The following is an 18,397-nucleotide window of genomic DNA, read 5'->3' as shown; positions in this document are numbered from 1 at the left end:
GACATGATGTGATTTTAAAGCCTTACTGGTAACAATCTATGTAAGAACAAGCTACGGTTGGTCTCAAATCGAAAAGCTAAACTAGAACAAGGATATTAAATCGTTGGTTGTTCTGCCGATCTCGTTGAGAGAAAATGTCAGAAATCTGAATCATGTAGAAAACAACCAGAATGCCTTGCGATATTAAGAATCTAGTAGATACATTCCACATATCAACAAAATGGTAAACAAGTTACATTTGTGTTTTTTTTTTGTTGGATACCCGTTTTGATAGATTACTAAGGAACAGTTTCAGCTGATAATCAGTTATCCCGCTCAATGAAAAGTAGGAACAAATCAACAAAAATTCGACAGGATGCTCTCTTGACAACTGAGCAGAAAAATAAAAAACACTGACATCTATCGGCAGAAAAAACGTCATTACTCAAAGTTGAACTAGTTCTGTGAAGAGTCGAAAAACAGTTTTGTTAGTGTATCTATATGAAACGTTGTAGCGAGAAACTGGTTAGGAAATAAAAGATTTGTTTTTTATACTTCCACTTCATAGCTTAATGTTAAGAAACTTATCTTTTAAAGCTGCGACGAGATGACTCAGCAAATAAAGAACGCCCTCATTAGATTTTGTTTTTATTAAAGTACAACTTTCTTTTTTTTTATCATTTTCCGTTTCGTATTTTCGATTACATGGTAGATTGAATATTCCTTTTTTTTAAAAAAAACTTTTTTACCCAATCAAAGCTTAATGTTTGCTTCTGTTATAAATAGTTTATTATAAGTATTTGTTTCTCATAACTAGTGAATACAGTCATTTCACCATGTTCCATGTCGTGTGTTAATACAATGAGTTTCATCTCACCACAACAAATTATTTTGCTACATTCTAAAGGCCTAACACAACTTAGTGGTAAGAGAACTCGACTCACAATCTGTCAATTGCAGCTTTTAATACCCGTCACCAAACGTGCTCGCCTTTTCAACCGTGGCAGCATTAGAATGTTGGGGCACAGCCCACTATTCGCTGGTAAAAGAGTATCATAAGAGTTGGCGGTGTGTGGTGATAACTAGCTGCTCTCTCTGTAGTTTATCACTGCTAAATTAGGAACAGCTAGCCCAGATAACTTCCGAAAAGCTTGGCGCGAAATTTAAACCAAATCCAACAAACTATGTTTTAAAATTGAAAATAATTTATATAACTATATAAATTACATTCAGGATATATATATATATATATGTTTGTGTGTGATCTTACGAATAACGTTTAAATCCTTACACTGTTTTCAAATTCGTTATATACACTACTCAAAATACGATATGTTTGAGGATTATAGTAATACGTCTTGCTGGCTGAGTGGTTAGCTTGAGGGCTCATAACGAACGAATAGGTAAAATATTACATTAAAATATCGTTTAACATATTTTTTCTATTGGTATAAGTTTGTTTACAAGCAAAGGGTTCGAGTTATATTTTGAGAGTTGTTAAACCCAAAATGGGCTGTCTGTACTCTGTCCAATACAGGGCATCAAAACCAGTTCGTTTTTTTTTTTTATGGCGTAACTATACACATTTACCGCTAAACAAATGGAGGGGGGGGAACAGAGAGCTCGGGCTGAACTCGTAGGAAAGTTCTGTATACCAAACATTGTGAACAGGGCTCAAATCCGCGTGCTACAGCGTTTTCTTCTAAATAAGCTGTGGTTATATTATAATCGTGACAACAATCCACGCTGCTGAGTACCACTAGCTGGCTGTCTTTCCTCCAGCCAGTAATTCAAAATTAGGGACAGCAACCAATAACCCTAGCACCTTAGCAATACATACAAAATATAAACACTAAACCAAATCCGTGGAAGTTGTTGCTTCAAAAACAAACGTTGACAAATAAAATCCGGTTTTCTTAACTCATGAAACCAGATTTCATAATTTAACAAAAACAAACAAATAATTATGAATATTGGAATTACCAATCCTGGTTATTTCTTTTGGTAATTTTTTAAGTGAACGAACGCCATGTCGTATGAAAGGGCTTATCTGGAGAATTCACATACATGCTTAGCATGGAATTGCTTTTTATTTTACTGCTGTGTCTCAGTGGAAGTTTCAACCGTATTATGTAAGTTTCAAAATTCACGATGGTTGTATATTTCGGTAAAGTGTTTGTTTTCTTCCGTTAAATCATTGTTTTATTAAATTATAAAATTAATTAGCATTTTGTGTTAAGCCTTCGCCATATTTGAGTATATGTATGTTTTGAGGCGAACAAAGTTTTTGTACTTATTATTTGATAGCAAGTTAAATTCCACGTAATTGTGATCCGTGAAGAACTGCTAGGACGGAAATGAATAAATAGATATGGTTCAACTCCACACTATATTATCAGAGAATAAATGTTAACGTACTTGATGTTCAATTTTCTGCTGTCGGAGTCTTGCTGGTTCATCTTCAGCGCTACCTGGTGGCGATGATGTCCACTCTGAACTACAGGAAAAAAGAAAAATTCGAATTATGAATCTCTGTATAAAAAGTGGAGGCACTGCAACTTTTGTCATCCCAGTTTATAACGATTTTGTTGGTGAAACAAATTGATTGCTTTTTGCCCAGACAATAGCAATGTTTTTTTTATCTGATAATCTTGATCAAGGGTAATGGTGTGAAAACGGGTTTGTTCATGACAAAAGATCGATTCGTTCAAATAATATAAGCTCAATTTAATATAGTTTTGCTCAGCAAGTATTACTGAGTATGAGCAGATATGGCTTAGTTATTAATATACTAAACTGTGGATCCAAAAATCCATGTTTCACGTTATACGTTTGCGGACTTACAACGTTAAAAACCGGACTTCGATACCCGCTGTGGGCAGATAACAGATAGTCCATTGTATTATAGCTTTGTATTTACCTTCCAACAAACAAACATAAGTCCATTTACTGTTATCTAATAAACAAAAAATTCAATCCGCAATTGTGGCCGTGGGTATGTTATAAGGGTGATGTTCAAATCTCACTTTTCGATTAGAACAGTAAAAGAATATTTCTGACTGACTGCCTTCACTCTAGTCTATACTTGAAAAATTAAGGACGTCTGAAATAAATAGCACTTGTGTAGTTTAGGGCTATAAATCCGAAACAAACACACACAAAACAACCACAAATAAAACCTTCATCTCTAGATCCCTTTAATATATCTTAGAAACAACCGATGAAATATTTCGCTTTTTTTGTATCTAAACTGATAGAACAGTTTCTAAAGAAAATTTAAGGCCCAGTTTATTAAATGTTTTAATGATTCTCATACGTCTAATTTTTTTTATAAACAACTACTATTATTACTTCCTTAAGACAATGTTCTTGAGAAATGGATCGTTTTAATCTTTTAAGGCATTTAACGATTTCTCATTACTGAAACTGTGGACTTAATTTATTACTATTCCGTTAGATGGCTCTGACGCGAAGATATGTTATTTAAGGCCAATGCTTTGCTACTCGGTAGAAGACTTTCAAAACTTTAAGCTAATTCAAAGTTTAGACTAATATTTCCTTCAATGTTAAGCTCACTGCTACTCCCAACATAGCAAACACGTTATCTCAGGTGACCGTCAGCGCCCCCAACTGGATTACTGTTTGAAGACCACCTCCATTATTCGCATTTGCTTTACTTTCATTCTCTCATGGATATATTTTTTTTTTTTAATGGTATGAGCCTAAATCTGCTGAGAGGGTAGTTCGTTCTTGGACATTATAGTAAAGTGAAACGCGCTGGATACACATGACTGGTTGAAATATTTAATATATCTAATTTTATTTTATATTACATCTAATTCAATTTTATATTCATTATTTTGTTGTTGTTGTTTAGAATTACATACACAGCTACACATGGGGCTATCTGTGCTCAGCCCATCACGGGTATCGAAACCCGGTGTTTAGCGTCGTAAGTCCACAGAAATACCGCTGAGCCACTGGGGGCATTCATTATTTTAATATAATGATTATGATTGAACATAGCCTCAGATTTCTGAGTTGGTAGAACCTCATGGAATATTTTTGGGCTTATGGTCCAAAATATCCTTTTCGGTGAGGGTACCAATACATTACTTTGTGTTTCAATTTTGCGCAAATCTACACGAGAGATATCTGCGTTAACCGTCCTATTTTAGAAGTGAAAGTCTAGAGGGAAGACAAATAGTCATAATCACCCGCCGCCAATTCTTGGACTACTCTTTTAATAATGAATAGTGTGATTGATCTTCATATAACGTCTCTACGGCTGAAAGGGCGAGCATGTTTGGTGGGATTGCGATTTGAACGGCGACCCTCAGATTGCGAGTCAAGCGCTCTAAGAACATGGCCATGCCGGGTCATCGAAGTGACGAAACAATGCATTCCTATATCTTATATACACTGATTACTAGTTCTATGCTTTCTACTTCTGATCAATATACGTAGCTTGCTTTGACCGGAAGTTAATATTATATTTGTATACAAAAAATAGAGAAGTTGAAAAGTCCTTAAAACAATGTTACTATATTGACCAATAAGTCATGTTATCAGCTAAAACAGTTGTAGTTTAAATACTTTTACTAATTAAAGAAACTGCTCCAAAAACGAAGTACAATTAAAGGACAAAGAAGATCAAACTTGTAGAAAAGTCGGTATTTTGTCATTAGTTAGATAAACTGTCGTCAATAAAATCGCAGGAAACTTACAATTTAGACTTAATTTATAGCTTCACATTAACTGAAAATCATTCGCAATTAATTAACGAACTAAAAATGCTTCTGTCCCAAACATGGAGGAAAAGTGTGTATGGTAATTGTTCAGTAGCTTGTTTGTTTTTCGATAAGCAAGAGTTATGTTGGGTGTAGAAACCCTATTTTTGGCGTTATAAACCCCTCGGATTTAACACTGAGCTATCATGGAGCATTTTAGTTTGTTTGATTATTTTTGAATTTCGCGCAAAGCTACACGAGGGCTATCTGCTTGCCGTCTCAAATTTAGCAGTGTAAGACTAGAGGGAAGGCAGCTAATCATCACCACCCACCGCCAACTCTTAGGCTACTCGTTTATCATCGAATAGTGGGATTGACCGTAACTTTTAACGCCCCCACGACTTAAAGGGCGAGCATGTTTGGTGCGACGGAGATTCGAACTCGCGACCCTCAGATTACGAGTCGAACGCCTTAACCCAGCTGACCATGCCGGGCTTTCGCATTTTAGTAACTACGAGAGGCTGTTAAATAAACACATTGAGATAACTAAACTTCATCTAAGGGTTGCTAGTAAATGTTTGGAAACATTTATTTTACAGACTGTTAAACGTTTAAACCGTTCATTCTTCCAGCCACTAAAGTTACGTTCACTGATGTTTTTGTTTTCCCTATTAGTTCAGTGGCGAGTGTAAAATAAGTTTGTGCTTTAGAGAATAGAAAATAATGCAAATTATAATAATTATTGAGTGTTTAAACAGCAAACGAAAGTTTTAGACTTACCCAGTATATTTAAATCCTAAGTCTGGTTGTTTTTAAGCACAAAACTATATAATTGGCAATCTATGCTTTACCCATCGCAGGTATCGAAATCCTTTCTTTAGACTTACCGACGACCCATCGTGGACCTATAGTTTAACTATTATTGTTAGTTTCGAATATATTCACTTAGTTTTTAAGAATGAAGAAATAAAAAGCTATAAATATTTTAGAAAGATGAAATTCTAAAATAATTTATTGTTGGGCCCGGCATAGCCTGGTGTTTACAGCGTTCGACTCGTAATCCGAGGGTCGCGGGTTCAAATCCCCGTCGCTCCAAACATGCTAGTCCTTTCAGCCGTGGGGGCGTTATAATGTTACGGTCCATCCCACTATTCGTTGGTGAAAGAGTAGCCCGAGAGTTGGCGGTGGGTGGTGATGACTATCTGTCTTCCCTCTAGTCTTACACTGCTAAATTAGGGACGGCTAGCGCAAATAGCCTTCGTGTAGCTTTGCGCGAAATTAAAAAACAAACAAACAAACAAGTCAAATCTACTATAAACGATCTGTCTGGTATTTGATATTAACAACCAGAGCAGTGCTTTATACAAAACCTAGGTTAAATGGCCTGGCCAGGAAAATGAAGATTTAGACATAGTCGGTCTTACTTTTGAACTTTTTACCTTGAAGAAGTTCATTAGTAGATATCACTCGCCGCCTACGCAGTTATCTTTAACAGTATAGTATTACTGACTGTGCTCGCTATGATGGCACTGCAGAGTGTCTTAAATGGTATATCGAGGATCGAACCTTATAGACTTCTCGATCACAATCCCGACACGTTTATCACTAGACCACACCCTAATTTTTTTTGCACCATCAAATCCTTGCAAAATGTCTACATTATGAATCAACAACGGCTTAGTTACTTTGTTTCCAAGATGTATAATAAGTTTAGATCTATTATACAAACATAGAGCTTCTAATTTATTACCAGGAGAAAAAAAATGATTAAAATGCATACTTGTGGAAAATCAATCAGTCGCCACTCTGTCGTGTTCTTAAACACTAGTGAGTGAAAAAGAATGAAAGGAGTAAACAGACAAGAACCATGGTATCAAAGGAGTAAACAGACAAGAACCATAGTATCAAATGTGTATTGTTTTTTACTTGGTGTATCAAATTCGCACTTCGCTTACGTAGCCCTACGGGTACAGAGTCCTCAACTTGATATCACACGGGCAGATTTCTCCGTGTTATCAACGGTCAACGGTAGAAGTACAACCAGCCTAGACGCTAATATTGTTGTTTTTCAAACCGTTTCTCGTCTGTAGTTCTCGCCTTAAGATTTCAGTCATTTTTGGCTTCTAAACTTAAAATATTTCACAAGTATACCCTCTAAAGTTATATTTAAATACATGATCACTGACATTAGTCACACACTCAACATTTTGGGCGATTACTGTATTATTAACTACGAACTTCACGGTCAACGTATTATTAGGTTAACACATCGTTATAACTTAGACGGAACTCGCAAATTTCGTTTAGCATATGCGCGGCCGAATTAACCAAAAAGGTAGACCTAGTTGCCTGTAGTGGTTATTATTTGTTTTTTCTTATATAATCGTCAAATTTCAAAATTGAAAACTATAGTATTTTAACCTCAATACACCCGTTAAATGTTTTTTTTAATGAGTGAAATTTCAATGTAACAAAACGAACATAAGAGCAGAAAACTGCAATATACCAGAATGACAATTACGAGTTTTTTACTAGCTTTATTAATTAATTGTGCTTCATTATTGGTTATTTCATGGTTATTATGACCAATAACTTTTATTACTGAATGGTTGTTTCCATATTTACCCACAATCCAATCAGGAAAGGGCATCGAAAAATATCGGGAGTGTATTGGTCCATCAAACTCCCCCTCCACCAGTTATGCCCCAGTATAAGCTGTATTTTATGTATAATATATCATCACAGAGTCATATTTACGTGTATGGTATTTCAAAGGTTGCTGATATATTATTACCGAAGTTCAAGTGACATTCACGAAATAGCATGATATGAAATAACCACAGAACTTTGTTCAAAATTCTTGATGTGGTTTTGCGTTTGGCTTCTGACGCGGGAAATTAAATGAAAAGATGAAATCAGATTGATTGTACTACTTATACCAAGGCTTTAAATTTTGTATTAAAGTAGGTCACAAATGAACCACCAAAATTTACTTTCATTATGAATACAACCATTATATTATTAAAGGTTTCTAGCCTAAGACTTGCTTGCCAGTTGGAGAAGTAAGTTCTCCGTATCGATGTTGAAAAGTGAGAATGTTCCTTTAACAGTATCCATTCTGTTTCATTTGTTACGCTTCAAGCTGTAACACTATTGCGTCATAATGCTGTTTTACTTAGTATATAGTAATTATAATAAAGGCTCCATCTATCAGTACTAGGATGTAGCCCTCTATCAGATTGTTATTATCATGATAATAATCTCACCAACTGCTGTTTTGTTTGTAGTTAAACACAAACCACTACAATGGGCTATCGGGTATAGAAACTCGCTTAGCTTCTTCTTTGTGGGTATTTGGGTATGTTGAATTTTAGATACCCAGGAGGGTCAGGTGCAAAAGACCTCTTCCTCCAGCCCGGCCTGGCTAGATGGTTCGGTCGCTTAACATGTAATCTGAGGTTCGCGTCCCTGTAACATTATTCGTTGGTATGGAAACTCGGTTTGTAGCACTGCAAGTCTTCATATTTACCGCCGAGACACTGAAGGGGGCCCGGCATGGCCAAGTATGTTAAGGCTTTCGACTCGTAATCCGAGGGTCGCGGGTTCAAATCCCGGTTGCACCAAACATGCTCGCCCTTTCAGCCGTGGGGGTGTTATAAAGTTACGATCAATCCCACTATTCGTTGGTAAAAGAGTAGCCCAAGAGTTGGCGGTGGGTGGTGATGGCTAGCTGTCTTACATTACTAAATTAGGGTCGACTAGTGCAGATAGCCCTTAAGTAGCTTTGCGTTAAATTCAAAAACAAACAAACAGACACTGAAGGGATGCCTACCAGTGACGCGTTGACAGAAAGCACGTTCAATAACGGGATTCAAACCCGTAGTCCTCAGATCTCGAGTCGAGTGCCGTAACAGCCAGGTCATGCCAAGTTCACATTCACTGATTCATTCTGATTTAATTAGAAACAAACAGATGTACCTGAATCTATATTTTAAACTCTTATTACTTTTTAATGAAACATAATAATTCCAGTAATTATTATTAAGCATACTTCTGGTAGAAACAAGAAGACCAACAAGACAGGTTGTTGATCAGACATAAAAAATGAAGGAATTAGTAGATAGACTTTACACTACCTCCTTTATTTCCGTACCTCTATTATCAGTATAGTTAACAGCATGAATGACCTTTGGCTAACAATGTTGTTTGAAAGGTCTATCAATAATTTAAAATCCATACACGGGAAAGATAGGTTTAGGAAAAGAGATATTGCACGAATTCTCATTTTTAACTCACTGCCATGTTATTGAAACACCACTGTCTACGACAGAATTAAAGAAACCAACCTGACGGAACACACATACACCTCTCAAGGCTGATATGTTTTTACTTCTGCAGTTACTCGGTTCTCCGCCTCATACAACACGCGTAGCTGTCTCTGTACACCAAGTATCCAACGTTTTAAATATTATTACTTCTGCCACTGCTACAAACGTGATGTGTTCTGCTCTCGGGACAGGCCCAATTGTTCCAATAATCTCTGTGACCATTACATACACATATTAATACATGGACCTTACAGATGCTCCGACGTCAGAAGAAAAATGTAGAAATAATATAAGACTAATAATAAAGTAGTACAAAAAATGATAATAAAGAGGACAGAAGTTTTTACACAACGCGTAAGTTACTTGTTTGTACACTGTATTTGGTAATTAAGTGTTTTATTAACTGTGGGTTTATCAGTGAAAACCCCTCCCGTCACCACTAACTGTTGTTTTGGTTTTTGCAAACCTCTTGATGACAAAAGTTAGTCCGTTACCTGTTGACCTTAGTGCCCTGTTGCATAATATTTCCAAATGGTTCATGGGTGTTGAAATATATTTCCTGAACCATTAGCGTGCTCCTTTCTGTGTCTTAGGTTGATTTCCTTGTTTTTCTCAATGCATGTTGAATCAACCAACATTTTTTTATCGCACAGTTTTTCATTACTTAGGCCAGCAATACAATTTTGCATCGAGCATACCAATTTTCCGTAAAGGTCGATCATGCTAAAAGAGTTTTTAAAATAGGGCCAGATCTTTCGTATAGATTAACATTAAGGTCACTGCGTTATACATATCGTCCTACCTTACAGCTAATTTCTTTACCTACAAAATGTGAAACGATAAAGCCATCATTAAGATTCTATAGTGAGCGTTTCTTTGGTTGATTGAGTTCGGATTAACGGAACAAATTGATGATTCACCAATAATAAGAGACGTTCTCCAAAAAAATATTAAACGTGATCCGACTTTAAACTTTAAGTGTAATTCCTTATACCAATTAATAAACTTAACATTATGAACATTATACAACTAGCAGTGTCTACTAGTATTGGTTTAATATCTAACTCAATGAATGACTGTTTAGAATTTCGGGTAAAACTACGCGAGGGCTATCTGCTAGCCATCCCTAATTTAGCAGTGTAAGACTAGAGGGAAGGCAGCTAGTCATCACCACCCACCAGCAACACTTAGGCTACTCTTTCACCATTGAATAGTGGGATTTACTGTAACATTATAACGGCTGAAAGAGCGAGCATGTTTGGTGTCACGAGGATTCGATTCGAGCGACCTAACCACCCGATTATGCTTGGCCCCTCAGTAAATGAATGATAAGAAACGAGACCTATGTATCTTTACTCTAGTCTAGATAACAACAACAACAAAATCCGGGTCACGAAACCAAGACTTTAAAATTTAGTTTTATACTCAGTTTGATCCCACCGTCAAACATATACATTTTTCGAGGCTACAAGCGTTAAAATAGAGCAGCATACGCAGTTTAAGTTACCGACAAATACAGGAAAAAAATAGTTTTCTTAGATTCCTGGACCTAAATTACCAGTAGAGTATTCTCATAAGTTTTCACAGCTTTAGACACTACATCGGTGTGAATGTTTGTGTGTGTACACCAGCTATGTGATTCCTTCACTAAAGAGCACACGATTTTGATTTTAATGTACACTGATATGATTTGCCTCTTAGTAGTTAGCACGTCAACTGCCCTGTCAGCAGCTGCTTATTCTTAAAGTTTATAATTAGTTTTTGTTGATAAAGAGCATGCGTCACGTCACACTCAGTCACGTATAACCAAAGGAGCGTGCTCGGCAAAATGTTTTTTAAATAACGTCATATGTTAAGAATTAGCCCTCTGGTGAGCCAGAGGTACGTTTAAGACTTACAATGTCAAAATTCCTTGTCAATAAACACAGGCCTGCAAATTTAAATTTCATAAAAATTGCTTTAGTTTTAATAACGGATTTTCCATAATTCAGCTACGTAAACTTCGAAAATAATGCTCATTTTTTATCTATCACGAACAAACCGTGAAGAAAAAATAACTCTTAGTTAGATCTAATTATTATTTAATTTACTGTAGTGAACATTTTTTATTATTGTGTTTTATGTTTAGGTTCTAGAACGATTAATGAGACTCTCACGTCGCGATTGATCTTGAGAAATCTATAGCCAGTGGTTGTCAACATATTAAGTATAACAAAATGTGACCCGATTTTAATGAAAATTAATCACTTATGTAAAGGTACACATGACGTTTTGTGAAAAATCTGTAAGTGATGAAAAAAAATATCACTTTAGGATTCAGTGTAGAGGAATTACTGTAGAACACGTAAAAATTTTAAAACAATAAAACTATTGTAGGACCAACGAGTAATATTTTCTAAAAGATCACCTGAATCTTTATCACTTGGGCAACCTTTTATTGAGAAATGGTTATCAGAGGACAAACCGATATATTCCGAAAATTTTCGGCTAGGCATGGCCAGGTGGTTAAAGCATTCGACTCGTAATCTGAGGGTCGCAAGTTCAAATCCCCGTGACACCAAACACCGTCATCCTTTCAGCTGTTGGGGCGTTATAATGTTACGGTCAATCCCACTATTCGTTGGTAAAAGAGTAGCCCAAGAGTTCGCGGTGGATGGTGATGACTAGTTGTCTTCCTTCTAGTTTTACACGAGGGCTATCTGCACTAACCGTCCCTAATTTTGCAGTGTAAGACTGAAAGTGTATCTTTGGTGTGACGGGGGTATCGAACCTGCGACCTTTAGATTACCGAGTCGAGTGTCTTAACCACCTGACCATTCCGAGCCCTCAGAATTTGTTTATATTCGACATAAAGCAATATATATTTATTAAATAAAGTTTTCGAGCTCTTAAATTGTTACGAAAAGTATTTCCTACTATTACGTAATATATGTAGAAATATATTCATATACCGACGACATATATGATGTTGACATGATATGATTACCAAAATGTCTCAACTTATAGATAATTAACACATTGAAAGTTATCTCTAACACTTTTTATTCGTTTCTTATACCTAATTAGTTAAAAATATAAGTACCACACTAAGGTTTATTCAAAATTTAAACGAAACTTTCGTGTTAAAAACATGTAAATTTCTTAAAGTATAATATTAAAGAAATACCGAATGTATTTTTATATCATGTTTTTTTCTTTCAAGTACTTAGTGTTTAAAAAACATAGCGTGAATTTCAGCCGGTTTTAAATATTCTCAGAAATAAAAGCTGAATTATACAATTGTAATGGTTTTCACTGCACTGGTCTGTACTGTTGCAAGAAAAGCAGAAGACATTTCCACCTGGTAAAAGCGGTCCACTAGGTAACAGTAGAGTGTAAAATGTTCGATACGAGACTTATAAAACTATGTTAAGATAACAATAAACTATTAGACAAATTGGAAACAAGTAGATTGATTGATATATAGTATTAATATTGCCTGATTCAAATCTTGATAAATAAGGGAAAATAATCAGTTTTCATGTTATAATAAGATCCTGTCATCCAGGTAGGAAAGAAAAAAATTACATTATGATGAATAAACGTCATTTTGATAACCAAGGGTATTAGATATCTTAAGTTAGTTTTAAGCTTAAGTATATATAACTATTATGTTATGTGTCTTAAGTTAGAAGAGAAAGATGACGCTTGATAGAATAAGACAAAAGACACCGATTAGGTTAAACAGCTGTAAGTTGTTTGTTTGTTTGGAATTAAGCACAAGGCTACGTAATGGGCTATCTGTGCTCTGCCCACCACGGGTATCGAAACCCGGTTTGTAACGGGGTGAGTCCGCATACATACCGTTGTGTCACTGGGGTGCTAAAGAGCTACGAATAGTGAATAATATTATATTATGTAAAGCCATACATTTACATAACGTCTGTGTTTAGAGTATTTAGTATCGCCTAATATTTTTTAGTAATTTATCTTCGTACTTTTAAAGCTTGTTTGAAATTGCACGACTAAATTAATTATCATAGATATTATTTTCAAGAGAATAATTTTAACGATTATAAAAAATAATATTATGTTACTAAATAAGTCTGTAAAACTAAAAATGATAATAATAATAATAACAAATAAATAAAACATTAGTTTTAAAACTTTCAGTAAGAAATAACTGAAAAACACATCAGCTGTTTTCTGTTTCATAATAATATTCAGAAATAAAGCCCACGGTGTAGTAAAACTGGTTTTACAAGTTGTATTGATTTATGTATGTATATATATAAACTGTACCAGTTATGCAGTGGTAATTGGTAGCTAGCTCATAAAGTACCTGTAAAAAGTATTCATATTTTAACTAGATACACTTTATGTATTCATATTTTAACTAGATACACTTTATGTATTCATATTTTAACTAGATACACTTTATGACAGTAGACATTTAATACAAATTCCTTCCCATCGTTAGAGATTAAACATTGAGACATTTTATTACAATTTATTAGAAATTGTGATCGTTTGTTTTCTACATTTCTCGCAAAGCTACACTAGGGTTATCCGTGCTAGCCGTCCCTAATTTAGCAATGTCAGACAAGAGGAAAGGAAGCTAGTCATCACCACCTACCTTCAAATTGTGGACTACTCTTTACTAAATACTATAACGCCGCCACAGCTGAAAAGGTGAGCATGTTTGATATGATGGGGATTCAAATTCACGACTCTTAGATTACTGGTCGAGCGTCCTAACCACCTAGCCATGCCGGGCCTAAACATTATGAATCACAGTCGTTAGTACTATGGGAAAACCCAGTATTTCCAAAAAGTATTTATTTTTAATCTTATATATATGTCTATACAAAGTATGTTAGTAAATGCCACCCAGTAACACAAGATAGCGTGTGTGTATATGTAGGTATATATATATATATATATACATATATTCGTAAATATTGATTTTTGTTTAAAAAGAAAAGAAATTCTTTGCTCTAAAATTAAAACAACGGGGACTTTATATTTAATTAATATTATAAAATTTTATTTCAGATAATTAAAACGACTTTATAACTCCAAGACACGATTTTTGTTAAGTGTTGTTAAAACAGAGTTAACCTAACTTCGCAGGAAAGACACCCACCTACTAAACGCTCGAGACCAAACCGGCACATCGTTTCTAGTTACCATGACGATACGACTCACACAACGTCTCCAATTTAATAATCTTCCACGTTAGATCTTATAAAACAAAGAAGCTTAGATGAAATTTTGGATGGTAAGTAAAACAATTTTTGATTCGTAATGTTAATATTGAGCCAGATTGTTATATATATAATTGAGCATTCTCTCATATCTTTCTTATATGAAACTACCAATATTAAACCTACCTCTCTCTGCCGCGGAACATATCGAAACAATACCGTGCTCCTTCAAAGACTGCTTACGTGTCCTCGTGCCAGGTGTAAACACAACCACTACGTCCGTTGTTATAGCAACGGTAGTGGTTACTATAAAACGTAATAAAGTAACTGAGTTTAGCGAAGTGTATAATAAAAAAGTGGAAAACACTGATTTTTCCCCCACTGGCAGATATTAGTGATAAAATTCAATAATACAATACAATATGAGAGCAACACAAAACGTAACTTCTTTGTGTCAGTTTTTATGAAACCTTCGAACTGTTATTCTACCTTGAAATAAACATCAACATTAGCTTTATAACAGATTCAAACATCTTAACTGATATAACGGTTTTATGTACCAGTGATTCTCAGGCTCCCCTGATGTGAATAAATAATTTTGAGGTCCCTGCCTCCAGCCTGTAAACTTAGCATGGCGATTGAAAAACAGCGCTGTAATAAAAACATTAACATCTCCATTCGACATACTGTATAATTTAATTAATTCGATGGGCCCGGCATGGCCAAGCGTGTTAAGGCGTTCGACTCGTAATCTGAGGGTCGCGGGTTCGCATCCCGATCGCGCCAAACATGCTCGCCCTCCCAGCCGTGGGGGCGTTATAATGTTACGGTCAATCCCACTATTCGTTGGTAAAAGAGTAGCCCAAGAGTTGGCGGTGGTGATGATGACTAGCTGCCTTCCCTCTAGTCTTATACTGCTAAATTAGGGACGGCTAGCACAGATAGCCCTCGAGTAGCTTTGTGCGAAATTCAAAAACAAACAAAACAAACAATTAATTCGACATAATTTGTATTGGTTTATTGTTTAGTTAGAATGAGAATTAATTCAGCAACTTTGTCTTCGGACGATTTTTAGCCCCCTCTCCCCCCAGAAAAAGCTTCACAGTCCCCTGGGGAACCGTGGCGGTCACTTTGAGACGCACTATTACATGGTCAATTATCATTATAAGAGCCGCTACTTTTTATCATACGAAGACTATATAATACATGTTACCAGGTCATTTGCTGTAAGTGATTATAAATATCAGCAAAGAAACACTGTGTATTCCAAAAAACATAATATAACATATTAGGCAAGGGGGAGGTCTCACTGTTAAGTTTTTTTTTTAATTTCGCGCAAAGCTGCACGAGAGCTATCTGCGCTAGCCGTCCCTAATTTTGCAGTGTAAGACTAGAGGAAAGGCAGCTAGTCACCACTACCCACCGCCAACTCTTGGGCTACTGTTTTACCAACGAATAGTGGGATTAACCATCATTTTAAAACGCTTCCACGGCTGAAAGGGCGAGCATGTTTGGTGTGATGGGTATTTGAATCCGCGACCCTCAGATTACAAGTCCACCACCTTAACCCACCTGGCCATGCCGGGCCCACTATTAAGCAAAAGAATAAAAGCTGAAATAAAATGTTAAAATTATATCTTAATACGTTACGCTTCGCTACAAAATTCTAATTGTATAAGTTAAAGCGGTATGTTTAAGGATTTACAACGCTAGATAGTGGGGTTTCAACATCCGTGGTAAACAGAGCACAGATAACCAGCCGGTTGTATAGATTTTTGCTTAAATACAAACAAACTAGTTATGTATATAATTAGGTTTACTATAATCGCTATTACATATCAGATTGCTACCAAAAGCTTCCCGGTGACACAGCAGTATGTCTGTGGACAGAACATTAATGTAATCGCTGTCACCCTGAAACAGAACATGAATGTAGTCACTGTCATACTGAAACAGAACATTGATGTAGTCACTGTGTTACTGAAACAGAACATGAATGTAGTCACTGTCAAGCTGAAACAGAACATTTATCTAGTCACTGTCATACTGAAACAGAACATTGATGTAGTCACTGCCTTACTGAAACAGAACATGAATGTAGTCACTGTCAAGCTGAAACAGAACATTAATGTATTAATGTATTAATGTAGTCATTGTCATGCTGAAACAGAACATTAATGTTGTCACTGTCATGCTGAAACAGAACATTAATTTATTCATTGTCATACTGAAACAGAACATTAATTTATTCATTGTCATACTGAAATAGAGCATTAATGTGGTCTCTGTCGTACAGAAACAGAACATGAATGTAGTCACTGTCAAGCTGAAACAGAACATTTATGTAGTCACTGTCATACTGAAACAGAACATTGATGTAGTCACTGCCTTACTGAAACAGAACATGAATGTAGTCACTGTCAAGCTGAAACAGAACATTAATGTATTAATGTAGTCATTGTCATGCTGAAACAGAACATTAATGTTGTCACTGTCATGCTGAAACAGAACATTAATTTATTCATTGTCATGCTGAAACAGAACATTAATTTATTCATTGTCATACTGAAATAGACCATTAATGTAGTCTCTGTCCTGTCGTACAGAAACAGAACATTAATGTATTAATGTAGTCATTGTCATGCTGAAACAGAACATTAATGTATTAATGTAGTCATTGTCATGCTGAAACAGAACATTAATTTATTCATTGTCATACTGAAATAGAACATTAACTTATTCATTGTCATACTGAAATAAAACATTAATGTAGTCTCTGTCGTACAGAAACAGAACATTGATGTAGTCACTGCCTTACTGAAACAGAACATGAATGTAGTCACTGTCAAGCTGAAACAGAACATTAATGTATTAATGTAGTCATTGTCATGCTGAAACAGAACATTAATGTTGTCACTGTCATGCTGAAACAGAACATTAATTTATTCATTGTCATGCTGAAACAGAACATTAATTTATTCATTGTCATACTGAAACAGAACATTAATTTATTCATTGTCATACTGAAATAAAACATTAATGTAGTCTCTGTCGTACAGAAACAGAACATTAATGTAGTCACTGTCATACTGAAACAGAACATTAATGTAGTCACTGTCATGCGAGTTTTTTTTTTTTTTGTAATTTAGTTTATCTGAGACCAGAAAGTTTTTTCCCGATGTGTGTTAACCTTAAAAACTGTAAAATGTACAAAGCAAACCTCAAATTATGTGCGTAAAGAAGTCTAAATATTAAGCTCCTGCTGTAATTATATACTTTCATAAATAAAGAGCTCTCATGTCTTGTACGGTGAAGAGAGAGAAATTAATGACAAAATAGCACAATTACAAGTACATTTGTTTGTTTTTGTTTAATTTTGAAAGTGAAACGGTTCCATTTAACCAGACGTTTCATTATACAGAATGTGTCATTTGTCTTTCAGTCGGTAAATTGAGCAACATTAAAACAGCTTCCTTATATTTGTTATTCGATTTCTAAATATTGGACCACAGTAGTGAAACTTTGTAAAAACAATATGCAATAAATGACAGAATTTTATATATTAATACACAAACTGAGTGTGATGACATGATAATATGTAGATATAACACAAAGACAAAATACCAGAGTATTTAAAAACTACATACCAAACCAGTTATGCTAAACCTATCTTTCTTTCATATCTAAACACAGTAGGTCGATAGTAATTCAACACCGAATGCTATTCATGTAGAGACAATTATAGCCTAGAACCTCACGTACCTTATTATTTTTGTTGAAAACTCACCTCAAAAAAGAACCAGACAGCTGTAGAAGGTTGAATTAATATTTCAGTAAAGTTGCATGAACATGCAAATGCTCTCAGTATAATTTTTCTCCTTCATTTGCCCGAGTTAAGTTGCATGCTTAGTGTTGGTTACTTAAATATGATAGAAACAATAAAGTGCAAATGAAAAACAATGTATATTAACATGTCTTCATAAGTGGTTTAGGCGGTGTATGAAATAGAGATGAAATAGACGACAACTACCTGGTTAAAGATCTACAAAGTTGACAGAAGCAAATTGTGTGACTTTTTTAAAGTATTAGGCTTTGTGTCTTCTGGTCAGCTTGGCTCAGACTATGGATGATTCGCTCTCTCCCTCTCTCTCTCGGTGTTTGGGTATTGTATGTT

The 18,397-nt window shown here is 35.3% G+C and overlaps 1 protein-coding gene across 2 annotated transcripts in view; it reads right to left on the bottom strand.

Annotated features, from left to right (window-relative positions):
* LOC143240188 (tubby-related protein 3-like) overlaps nucleotides 1–14,522 on the bottom strand; it is a 109,627-nt gene extending 95,105 nt beyond the window's left edge. The window contains exons 1-3 of one of the 2 annotated variants that reach the window (XM_076482253.1): nucleotides 14,410–14,442; nucleotides 14,163–14,260; nucleotides 2,398–2,476 (exon numbers count right to left, since the gene is read on the bottom strand). In XM_076482253.1, the coding sequence (XP_076338368.1) occupies nucleotides 2,398–2,476; nucleotides 14,163–14,209 (126 nt within the window). In that variant the 5' untranslated portion in view covers nucleotides 14,210–14,260; nucleotides 14,410–14,442. Of the gene's footprint in view, nucleotides 1–2,397; nucleotides 2,477–14,162; nucleotides 14,261–14,409 lie in introns of both variants that reach the window. The other variant, XM_076482254.1, reaches the window with a different exon arrangement.
* Between the last annotated feature and the right edge of the window lie 3,875 nt (nucleotides 14,523–18,397).

This window comes from Tachypleus tridentatus, chromosome 13, assembly GCF_004210375.1.
Source record: "Tachypleus tridentatus isolate NWPU-2018 chromosome 13, ASM421037v1, whole genome shotgun sequence".
Classification (NCBI taxonomy): Eukaryota; Metazoa; Arthropoda; class Merostomata; order Xiphosura; family Limulidae; genus Tachypleus; species Tachypleus tridentatus.
This window is presented reverse-complemented; position numbering and strand designations above follow the sequence as displayed.